General features: G+C 39.8%; 1 protein-coding gene across 1 annotated transcript in view; it reads right to left on the reverse strand.

The window, feature by feature from the left end:
- The window catches only part of pacrg (PARK2 co-regulated), a 215,631-nt gene that overhangs the window by 170,797 nt on the left and 31,660 nt on the right, over positions 1–13,174 (reverse strand). The window contains exon 2 of the mRNA XM_041813342.1: positions 6,955–7,089. Coding sequence (XP_041669276.1) covers positions 6,955–7,089 — 135 coding nt within the window. The remainder of the gene's footprint in view (positions 1–6,954; positions 7,090–13,174) is intronic.

A 13,174-nucleotide genomic window follows, 5' to 3' on the forward strand; every position in this document is an offset into this window, starting at 1 on the left:
CAGATTGTGAAGAAACAGAATGTATGGACCATCTTCCAAAGCTGACAAACAGTAGAATGGAGAACAAAAACTATTTAGTTTACATCTATGCTCACTCACCCTCCCCTTCTCCATCTTGACTGTGTGAGTGGGCATGGATGGCTTTAAATGAAAATTAAACTTAAGATGTAGTCCTTGGAAAGAGCTGCAACTCACCTCCATGGAACTGCTTTGTATTTTTTCTAAAACACCAGGGTAAAAAGAACAGTTATTCGCACAATATGTGCAAATTTTGCAAACATTTTTTTTTTATAATATCGGTTTGCTGAGAATAGGGCTGCCACTTGCCACACTCCTCAGGGCCACAACCATCACAGGCCAGAGGAATAGGGTGCCAGTACCACTACCACTATTACCACTCTTCGTACTATAAGTGAGCTTCTATTATTTAGGTGTCTTGTATTTTTTTGAGTGTTTTTTTAACTGGGTTTAACAAGGGGACTTTTTAGGGGAAAACTGTAAGTTTTGTCATATCACACAGCATCTGTTACTAAGTACAATAAAAGAAACTAAATTTAAAAAAATGGTGGTCCAAGCATCCCATCACATGAAAGTAGCAAGCTGTCTGATTAATGCTTCCACCAGACAGTCAGTAACACACAGAGAATGACTTCTAAAGCATCCAAATATTCAGTTACACTGCAATTTATTTTCAAAGCTGTGCTTTCAGTTAAATGACCTCACTGGAGATTTTCATTCTCTTGTTGTTTTGAAAGGTCATATCTGACCTTTGAACCCACCCCTCCAATATCAAAACTATCTATGTCCTGTAAATAAGCTTTAACTGAAGTGATTTTTAAAAATACTTAAGTAGATTTACCGACCGTTTTACTTCTTAAGTAAATTTTATTTAGGGACACTGCACTTTCAATTGAGTACATTATTGTTTCAGTCTGTCCTCCCCTTTTAATCATAACTTAAAACAGCAATGTGAGCACAGTTTAGACTAAAATATTTGTAATCTGTCCATTTTATGTACTAAGATATATAATATTTACATTATACAAAATTTGAATGGAGGGATCAATCTGTAAGTACATGATACTTTAAATATTTTAAACTTTTACATTATTATGAAACACTTTTTCAATCTGCATGAAAATTATTTGGGATGTCATCTTTTTCTCTAACGACTGTTTGAGTCATTGAAAATACTGTTTTTTAGACTGGCTAAAATTATATCATAGTTGTCTTCACTTCGGGACACATGCCAACTGCAGGCACATCATGCCGCTGTGCTGCTTCTCCTCTCAAACTAAGAAGAGCTCACAGACTGACAGAAAAACTCCCAATTTATGAAGTTTGTTAGGGTTCATGACGTCCCATGAATGGGACTCCCATCAAAGCAGAGTTAAAAAGCTGTTATTACTGCATCAGTCTCAGGGGTGTTTAGGAAATAAAGAACTATGACACCACAGTTTGGCTCTTTTTGGTCTTGTAGTAATGTCTGTATGTTTTTTTAATATCTGCCAGGCTACTGTGCTTCACAGAAAGCACACAATGCATTTGTCTTTTCACTTTTGCCGTTTGATTCTCCTGCTCACCACCATGTATCTGTAAATGCTCCAGCTTTGCTTTTGTTTGAAGCTGACATCCCCCCTTTCTGTCCACGTTTTGCCAAGAAAAGACCCGAGCCTCTGCCTCTGATTGGCTCCTTGTCCTAGCAGACCAATCCAACCAACAAATGCAACGAGCATTAACCAATCAGTGGCAGAGTAGGATGTGGATGAAAATACAGAACAAAGTGTGTCCTGTATTGATTCAAAACGGGATGCTGCATTTAACTGTCAAATATGGGACGATTCCGTATTTTAAGGGACAGGTGACATCCTTAGCTGAGAGTCAGAGGTGGTGAGGTGCAGACACACTGCTTTCAGCAGAGTAGAGTGTGTTAGAGGCAGATAAAGAACTGTTTTTGTAATTGTTACACCAGATATAATTCTGCTCCTTTAGCGTTTTACCAAATAATTGTCAATCCTTTACAAGTCTCCACTCGAGGCTTACCCAGCATAATACTGGAATAACATGTGCAAATAACAAGTGACAATGTTGGAGGTGATGTCTGCAAGATCTGGACATTCATCCCTCTTAAAATAATGTTTCAAACAGTATTATCACTGATTTCCATGCATTAATTTACAGGCATGTTGCTGCATAAAGTGATCTCAGCCTGCAGCCCTCTCTCTCCTCCTCTTCAGAGTGTGCAGCAGGCAGGTGTGAGTGTGATCCCATCAAACTGCTTTGTGCATTTGACGAACATTTTTGAATGAAATTTGATGAAATAATGTCACATTTAAAAAATTACTATGGATCTTCGACAAGTCGAAGCATCCAAGAGTGACCTAACAACCTTACTTTCAGTGGTTTAGGTTTAAATTCAGTTGTTACATCAATGAAGGCGCACCAGTACATAGTTCCAAAATTCAATCAGACCCACGTGTCTGTCTCTTGGTTTCAATGGTTGTTTGCTTCAGCACAAAGGCAAACACGTACAGACTGAATCTCTGCAGGAGGGAAGCTGAACTCCTGACCTGAACACACACAATCATCAATGCAGACAGTCAAAATGAACACAAATCGAGTAAACACAAAAACACACAATGTTGGTGCTGGAGTACTCAGTCCACAAACTAAATCAACACACCATTTATTTTTCTTTCCGAAAGACTCCCTCTCTTTTACTTTCCTCAGACTTTTTATTTGCTAGGGGGGTTGAGCTCTCAGACTGGGATTGATCCTGAGCTGCCGTCTTGAACCTGTGCCCTGAGGGCAGCTCAGTGCAAACACGCAGCAACCCCTCTCCACTTATTCTGATCATGGTTACACTCTCTGTTTCACTATAGCCACATACTGTATAAACCCACTCAAAGGGTGCACAGAAAAAGCGTACAATAACTATACCTGTGCTGATTAGCACCTGGGAGAAACGAATTATATATTCCCTCCACTGAGAATGACACTGTTCCATAAAAACAGGCTTCACTCATAAAATAGGCCACAATTATTTGCCTAGTGTAGGGCCCTATGAAATCCGCTTTAAAGGAATCGCGGACAGAATCGCAGAATTGGCCAATAAAAACGGAATCTACTCTTTTATGCGGAAATCACAGAAATTGCAGAAATTTAATTAATTTGACTGAAATGCTGTGTTGTTTTAGAAAGAGGAATCTATATCTGGGGAATATGTTCCAGGGGAACACTGAAGCGTGGCACAACGTGTGCCTCACTTCACAAACACTCACAATACAAAGCATGTCAAAGCAGCTGCACGAAACACCGGCAAACATCGAGTAGCTCAACACGGGGCAGTACATAATGTTGCACCTTCAAGTAAAGTCATCCGTGCTTCAAGTTATTTTACCACACCAGAGTCACATAGAGAGAGAGGTGTGTTTGTGCGTGAGGCATACAGCTGAAGTCACAACTTGAAGACCTACTCACCTCTCGGAGGCTTCAAACTCGAGTTGGACGGACTTGAGATCTTACAGAGTCCCGCTGTCTAAATGATGTTACATTCAAGTATCAACTAGCTCATAATAATTCCTCTGGTAGATACTGTAGTCCCCTTCGGTTGCTTAACGAGCCAAACACATTAACGTAGCAGTCTGATATGACACAGACGGACAGACAGCAATGTATGGAGGGAGATGAGGAAAGAACCGTTACAGTCAGGAGTAGAACACAATGCAGCATCAAACTGCATGGACTGTTACAGACTGAGAGAGTAAAGAACATTTAGGTAACAGGTTTACTTTCAACCATTTAACTTTAATGTTACTTTCTTATTAAGTTACTGTCACTCTCTGAAGGATTTATTCATTTACACTATAAACATCAGTTAGGTTGTGATTACAAACATGAATGTATCTAGTAATTCTGCAAAAATCTGACTGTTTCACTGGTTGTAATTATTCTATATCAGGGTTATCCAAACTGTGGTGAACATTTTACTCATTTACATAAACAGGACACTCTTTTTATGTTAAAATTAGTGAAAAGATTAAAAAATAGAATTCCAAAAAATTAAAACGGAAAAAAATGAATTTTGGCCCCTACAGGGCCCTATGAAATCTGTGAAAATCTATGAAAACAAGTATACTAGTTAGAGGTGGACAGTAAACCGGTATTAATACCGTCACCGGTAAAATTTTTGCCACGGAATGGATTTTTGCAACACCGTCATCACCGGTTTAAATGCCTACATTGTGCTGTGATGCACGCTCTAGGCATATCCTCTCCCACAGCTGGCAGAGCAGTTGATTTGTGACAGACAGCTCAGGCTGAGTCCAGTCAATAGCACGCTTAGCTCTAGTATTATGTGTAGCCAGGTAACGAACCGAATGTCACCTGCTCTTGCTGTTGAAACTAAGCACAGTTAGCAGGCAAAAACACGTGTTCTTTCCTCTCAAAGTTTGATGGCTGTACTGCAACAAAGTTGGTGTGTCTCCGTCAGCCTGCCTGGGCTTTAACTATAGACTGTAGAAAGAACTGGACAAGCCCCGAGTGACATCAGTCGTCTGCTTACAATAGGCGGAGTAAAACGGCTCTTGAAGCCAATCCGTGGATGCTTCCATATTGAAATCGCGGTCTCAACCACTAAGCGCGACTTCCTGTCAGCCAGCTAGCTAGCATTCCCGTTGACAGGAACGGAGCCTCTGCCTGCCGAGCTATCTGTCAATCAAATGAGGCGTGCCAATAACTGTAAAGTGAGGTTTATCCTAAATATAACCCAAACGATCGTGGTACAAAAAAATTCACCCCCCGTACAGTGGGAGCACAATAAGACACTAGCTAATGAGACACGTTTGGTGTTTTGAACCAGGCTGTAAACCAGTTTATTTTGTGTGTCAAACTGGCTGTTTAACATGTGTGCAGATGGAACTTCCAGTTTTCCTGCAGCCAGCCTCAAGTGGACACTCGTGGTATAGCAATTTTTTGCACTTCCGCATTGGCTTCATTTTTTAGGACCGGAGGTTGCCGCTTGGCTTTAACACAAGCTAAGTGCTGCTGGTCTCAGTTTGTCGAGAGCCCTGCGCTGCAGCTCTTCATTTTACAATGGCTTAAACAACTGTTTAGAGGTCTAATTTAACTTTTAACCAGACTAGCTGAAAAAACTCTCCAGTTACAATGTTGGGTGTCCATACTCCACGTATGCAAATTTTTAAACCGCAAGATAAACGTAAGCGGCAGTAATCTTGGAATTTGACTGTAAACTGATGAAAACGGTTTGTTGAAAATCTCTCTGAGATTCTCCCGAGATGAGATTTTGATGGAGCAAACTGATAAGGTCATCGCAATAGGCTATCCTGACGTTCGTGGTTCGTCCTTGCTGCCGGCAAAGCAGAACAGACCGCCCCCGCAAGGCCCAGCAAGGGTTAAAGAGACAGCAGCGAAAACGAAGTGTTTCAGACAAAGGTTAACATAAGGGTTTTTCAGGACGCCAGTGTGAGAAACATGAGGAGTTTTTTGACCTGTAAACCATATAATGCTACTATGTGGGTATCAGGGAGATGGTGTAAAGCCTTGAAAAAAGGCATAATACCCCCACTTTAAAGCTAAACACACTACTTCCGTCAAGCTCTTCACAATGAAAGTCCGCGGCTGTTATTTTTCTAAAATAATTTTATTGTTAACGCCTAAAGAGACTTAAAAAACAACATCTTTTTCTGTGTTGCTATGCTTAGACATTATGTGAGTATGGTATCAAAGGCTTGTTAAAGGGGAGAAGGGGGTTAATAACACTTGAATGTGGATTGAAAAGCATTATTTGTTTTTAATTTTGTAATAACACACTATAATACCGTTACCATCAAAGGCAAGAAAAATAACGTGATATGATTTTTAGGCCATATTGGCCAGGCCTACTACTAGTCCAGCTGAAAAAGGTATAGTTTTGCATAATTGAGTATTTCAAGAGAGGGTTTAAAAATAACTAGAGTATCAGGGGGGAAATCAATAAGCATAACAGCTGCATTAGATATGACAGCAACAATTTCATCCACCACATCACATTTCCTCTGCGCTTTTTCAGGGGCAAAGCACAAAAGAAATCCATTATTTTTTTTGCAAACTCAAAGATTCATTTGAACATTTTACATAAATAATTCATACACAGAGAGCTTTTAAAGTGTTTTCACCTGAAGATAGACAGCTAACTAGTGAGATAGCTCACTCACCAGCCAATCCTTCCTTCTTTCCCTCTTTGAAGTAGAAAAGCAGGGAGGGAACAGCTATAATTTGTTTGATTCATTTATCATTGCTTACTATGAATACATGTCATTAAGAGTGGATGCTGCTCTGCGATGTGAGGGAATTGCTGGCAGCATAGTGGGAGCCAAAGTAAAGCAACATGGTGATATGAGGAACTCATTCACCCCTTTGACACACAGCGTGCCGGTCAGGGGCCTAACGGCTCTGTGGAGACATGCGGGCACACATGCACACAAACATTACAAACACAAACTCATGTATGATTACCCCCTGCGCTTTACCGCCACTGGCTTGAGTTCCAGTGGAGTTTGTGATTGATGGGTTGTGTGATTATTGTTGTGAGAAAGGTGGAGGCCTCATGTGAGCTAATCTACACTGCCTCCTACAGGATAACAACCCACATTGGACCACGGAATGTGTGAGAAACTGTCATCACCACCAGGTTTGTCAATAATGATGGCGATAAATGGTGTTTGCATTGCACCTACCAGAGCTAAAACTGAACCACCACAACAGCTTCACAGCTAAAGAGTAAAGCAGATTGAGTAAAGGGGAGTTGTGAGTAACCGTATATGAAGAACTGTTTTTTATTCTGAAATCCAATGCCCTTTTTTTAACTTGGCATATTATTGCATTTATCTTAATAAAACTTAAAAACCATATAAATCAGTTCATGACAGCTGAAACAGAGAGCAGCTTTCCTACCTTCCATTTAATTTTGTTTCCTTTGTTGTAATGTTCAAGTGCAATAGGGAATTCTCCCCGCTCGTAGTACTTGCGAAAGGTGGTTGGTTTGGAAGGACGCTCACGGAAAGCACCTGCAGGCGGCGGCCCCACCACCTGGTCAGACACAAAGGAGAGAAAATGGAAATGAGCAGAAAGCAGCAAAACCGAGGAGAAAAAAAAAGAATGAGACATACACAGTAAAGAAGAGTGTTGTTTTATGAAATCAAAATTGACTGTGTTTTCTCCTACAAGAATAGAATCACTCCCACAGCATATCCTAAGTAATTCAGGGAGACACATGTGCCTGCTCCTGTGCTTCTCTAAGGATGGCAAAACACAGATAGTGTGCACTGATGTGTGTGTGTGTGTGTGTGTTGTGTGAGTGTGTGTTGGCCCCGTAGCCAGAGGCACTGCTAGAGGCATTGTTAGGATCATCTTTTTTCTGCCTGCTCACTGGATATGTGCTATTACTTTGCCACTGAAAGTCAACAGGACTCCTATCACATCAGCCACAGTGTCTGCTACTTTTGTAATGTCAGCCGTTGGTGGTGGTAGTAACACAACAGATGTAAACAAATGAAGCACATTAAATGGAAAGGAGAGGGTAAAGACTTTTAAGTACTGTCACTATGTTTTTCCACACATATTGTTACTAACACATTGAAAGATCAAAAAAAAAAAGAAAACTGTACATACCCTGTGGGCCACAGAACAACAATAACCCACAGAGAGTCACAAAGAAATAGTTTTCTATAGGGATGCACATTATCGGCATTCTATCAGATATCAGATATACACTATAATGTCAAAAGTATTCGTTCACCTGCCTTGACTCGCATATAATGATAATAATAATATCTTGAATTTATCTAGCACCTTTCAAGAAACCCAAGGACGCTTTACAGGAGCACATAGACATGGACAAACTATGTGAGGGGTAGGATGAGTGTAAGGGGTGGTTTAGTGAAGACTGTAGGCTGTGGTGAACAGGTGGTGCTTGAGACGTTTTTTTGAAAATGTCCAGAGATGGAGCAGAGATGAACTTAGGTGACATCCCATTCTTGATCCATAGGGTTTAATATGACGTCGGTCCACCCTTTGCAGCTATAACAGCTTCAACTCTTCTGGGAAGGCTTTCCACAAGGTTTAGGAGTGTGCTTATGGGAATTTTGACCATTCTTCCAGAAGCACATTTGTGAGGTCACACACTGATGTTGGACGAGAAGGCCTGGCTCTCAGTCTCAGCTCTAATTCATCCCAAAAGTGTTCTGTTGGGTTGAGGTCAGGACTCTGTGCAGGCCATTCAAGTTAATCTCTAGAGTCCAGTGGGGGCGTGCATTACACCACTGCAGCCGACGCTCAGCATTGCACTTGGTGATGTATGGCTTGGATGCAGCTGCTTAGGCATGGAAACCCATTCCATGAAGCTCTCTAAGCACTATTCTTGAGCTAATCTGAAGGCCACATGAAGTTTGAAGGTCTGTAGCTACTGACTCCGCAGAAAGTTGGTGACCTGATTCCCCTGTCATTTTATGTGGCCTACCACTTCATGGCTGAGTTGCTGTCATTCCCAGTGGCTTCCACTTTGTTATTATTCCACTGACCAAAAATATTTTGTCCTATTTACAGCCAGTAAATATTAACCCACACATATTTGCAGGATATGTCATATATCAATAGGGCTGGGAAATTCACAGAGTTTAAATTTCAATCCCAATTTTTTAAAACAAGGTAATCATGAAATGATTACTTTGCTGCAGGCTATTTTATTAATTGTTTTGTGTAGGTTTTGTTATGTAGTAAATGTGTCAGCTCTTGTTTTTTATATTTTAGCCATAAGTAGGGATTGGTACCTTTCACATTTGAACCGATATGGTACGGATGCCCAGTACCTGTGAACTGGTACCGGTACACAACATTACCCATTTCTGGTATGTTTGTGTGTGCATATGCAACAATGAACTTTTATTTCATTAAAAAAAAAGTCATAATTCTGAATTTAAAGATATTTATTTCTCAATACCAAAACACTATCAAATATCCAATATATTGAAAAAATACCAAACCCCATTTGTAATGTAACATCCCAAGTGTTTTTAGAAATTACTTCAAGATCAGAAACCTAAACTGCTATAACTACCCAGTGGATTTTCTTCAAATTGTACAGATTTAAAACCAGCCAACTACCTCCTATTCCTCTCTATTCCCCTCTTTTCCCCTCTTGGAAAATGTGTGCTGGGGTCCATTGAGGGCAAAAAAATGAAAAGAGGATGAAATGAAAATAAATAAAGGTATCATATTTTACAAAATAAAATATTATAAACTACAAATGAAAGTGAGTAAAATATGTCTTCTACCTTGAACAACATGTACTGTGCATCTTCTCTCCTTGTGCAGTTCTTTTTCAACACTAACATTTCAACTTTTTCGGGTAAGAGCGCCACAATGATCAATTAATTGTGCCTTTATCTTGGAAAAAAAAAAAAAAAAAACATCACGCATCCGAATCTTGCACTCCCATTCTATTTGTATTAACTGTGAAAAATTTGGAATGTGGCAAATTGTTTCGTACTGCCATGAAAATAAGCATATGACCCATCCATCCTGACAGAGAGCTTCATACCTTCGACCTCTTCCCATCAGTCATGCTTGCTTTGTTGACTGAATAAGCTGCTACTGATTATGCTTTTCATACGTGCAATGCAGGGTTCAGGTCAGCCATTGAAAATCTCCAACTCTTCCACTCTCTCACAGTCCGGAGGATGTGCATAGGTACCGAAATATGGTACTCTTGATTTTGCATAAATCAATACTCAGGATTACCAGTTCGAATTCAGTTCGTACCTACAAAAAGTATCGAATTTGATACCCATCCCTAGCCAGAGTAGGGTTAGAGTATTTCTACATTCATGTTTTTCCACTCATTTATTTTCCTTTATTGCTCTTTTTTTCAAACTGTTAAATGCACAGTATACAATTCCATGAGCAGAGGGCTCTCAACCAAAGCAGACACAATATGACAAGTACAAACCAGCTAGTAGCCTTAAAATTACAGAGTACCATCAGGTATAAGTTTTTGATTAGGACACTACACAGGCCTGTCAGTAGCCCTAAATATTTTGAATCAAGAGCCAAATTTAAAACAGCTGCCAGATTGGCTCCCTGCTGCTCTCTCTACTTCCTTTGACTCAGTCTTTCTTTGCACAGATCTTTGCACATATTGGCAAAAAAAATCCTATACTGCACATCCCTAGCGTTTAAGTAGAGGCTGCCAATCTAGTTCACAAATCTGGATTTATTTGATTGAAAACATTTACAGCTTTGCAACAGCATGATGCGGAGGAGGAAAGACAGAATGTTGTAGCCAATCCTTTTCCTGTCTCTGTCCCTTGTGTGCATCCCCTACCATCTGTGTGGCACTACCACATGACTGGCAGATGTGTTGCTGTCATTAATCCTCAGATTACCACCCATTGAGAAACAGAATTTTGCCCCAGCAGCCCACAGGCAGAGAAGAGTGGGACTGGGATGTGTTATCTTTGGCTGGGCTGCCTAAGATTGGTGAGATTTTAAAGGGTTTTAGTCCACTACTATGAGGCTACTTAACGGCAGTATTTTATGTTGCATCACTCTTGAGTGTTGCCTGTTTGTTGCATAATTCAAAAACAAAATACAGATTTAAAAAAGCATAGGACCACAGATGTTGCTTAAAAAACACCCACTAAGGAATGATGTAACATAGAACAAAGTTTATGTTACTCTTGTGACGTGGTGCAGCGAGTGCCAGCATAGCTAAGCTCAGGAGAAACTAGATGAGAGCAGTAATATTACAGGGAACTCTGAGCAACGACTGCTTTCAAACAGCTCTAATGCACCGTGGGATTGCAGCGCAGTCATTTCAAATGAATGCGTTTGGAGCACTTGTTTACAATGCAAGGGAATACTGAATAATATTATGCTGAATTAATAGGCACAGGGTTGTATACCTGCAGGAGAAGGACTACCTTAACAAAATGTCTGTGACTAACAATCCATGTAAATCACAAGAAGAGGCATTTTTCAGTGTTGTCTGCTGTAGTAGCCAAAAAAGAAATCCATTACAAGAAATTATACATGTATTCATGCTACTGATTTTTTTTTCTTCCCCTCTTTTACTTAGAGTATTTTAGTTACAACAGTGTGTGCATTCATGTGCAGGAATAAAAATTAATGATCATGAACTCCTTGTAAAACCTTGCACAAAGTGAACTTAAGAAAACAGAGCTTGCTTCTAATATCCCTTAATTCAAATTTTAATTACTTAGTCATTAATTGCTTGACTTGTTACTTAGTGTTGTCTTGAATAGTTGAGTGTCATCACAGAATATCATCGGCATCCTATGGGAGCAGATAAATTAACAAATAAAACAAAATTGTGTTTTGATTGTGATTGTGCAATAATGCATCACTCTCATGTGTTTGTATTCTTTCTATTTGTCAGTCTGTGTTTATTCTTTTCACAGCAGGGGTTCTTTTGCAGTCCTGGATGTAGACATGGTGGGAGCAGTACAGTATGGAATTAGAGCTGCTCCAGCCCACAGGAGTGACAAAGCCCTCATATTCAGGTAGCTACGACGGACGGCGGTTGAGCGCTGCTGCAACAGGGGAAGCTAAAAATAGCTCAGACTGGGCAGCAAGGAGAGAATGAACCTAGACTGCATTGACTGGCTGAGCAGCTTTTATGGGCAGGAATGATGACGCTGCAGTCACTTCCATGGCCTCCATCTATGGCTGAAGTGTCGCAAGCTTCACAGCTATTTTCTTGTTTTCACTTCAATTATAATTGCTAGTAGGTGACATACACCAACAGCTAGAATGGAACATGCACTGTGGCATATTTCTTTATGGATCTACACTTAAAACATCATAGAAACCCTTTCATCTGTGTGCTGCCATGTCCTAGCAGCTTAAGGAGAACAGTAGCAGAAAGAGCGCTATGGGGAGATTATCACCTGCTGGCTCTCTGAATCCACGATGATGACTTGCCTGCTCCTAGTCTGCCAAGTCATGACATGGGAGTCATGTAAGTAATAAGGGGAAATAAAGGGGAGAGCTTTCTGGGACCCAGCCAAGCTGGGAGTCCATGGAGGTCAGGAAAATCATGGTCCACTGTAAAGTTAAGCTGTGATTACCATACTTATTTTTCAAGCTGAAAAATAACCACTGATCAAAGCATTATAAAGAATAATTGTATGTATTTGTGCTGTTGTACAATATAGACTATTTCAAAATGAAAACCCCTTTTCTTAAAACAGAATTACCTTTTTAGTGAAGTTAAAATGTGGGTGGGCACTAGTGGTGGGAGTATCGACACTAAAGTATCGATAGATCGATATTTACCAAGCACTCTTTTGGTATCGATCCCTTTAGCAAAATATAGATACCAAATGAGTACTATACAATACATCTCACCACCTCTTCTCTGCCTCTCTCTCTTCCAGACTGTTTTGGCTTTACTGCCAGTCTGTGTCACGTGAATTTGGAGATCAATCAAACATGCCTTACCTGCTTGTCTGTGTCACATGGCTTTAAGGACCAATCTGACATGTCGATCCGGCCGTACCATGTGACTGTGAGGACCAATCATTAATGAGAAACAGATTTCAGCAACTCCACTCGCTCGCATGTGAAGTCATTTTATAGTCTGTGATGTGAACCTGGCTGTCTTTCTCACTCAGTGTGGTCCCTAAGTAAATTTCAAAATTGTAAGAAAAGATAAAAAAATACTGAGATCACATGCCAATACTATAAAATATAAAAAGATCAAATTGTAGAAAAATAAGATAAATATTTCGATGAAAATCTTTGATGACTTGTATTTCTTACATTTTTGTTTCAAATTAGTGGGTAAAGATGGCTAACCCTTCTATCTGAATTTTAAAAAAGAAAAGAAATTGGTTATTTTGTGGATATTTTAGTTCTATAAACAAGTTTGTGCTGTGATTATAGTTTATTTATTTTATTTTTTTACCTGCTTAAACATTGTGATTTAATTTAATTTTCCTCCTAAATGAATTTCTGAAATAACTGCATACGCCTTTTTACCTGCCTGAAATGTGTAACTTTTGAAAGTTTGCGAGCCCAATATTTTATTCTTTCTTCAAAAGTATCAGTATAAGTATCGAATTAAAAAACATTGGTATCGTCCATCTCTAATGGG

The sequence above is a fragment of the Cheilinus undulatus genome, linkage group 18, assembly GCF_018320785.1.
Source record: "Cheilinus undulatus linkage group 18, ASM1832078v1, whole genome shotgun sequence".
NCBI lineage: Eukaryota > Metazoa > Chordata > Actinopteri > Labriformes > Labridae > Cheilinus > Cheilinus undulatus.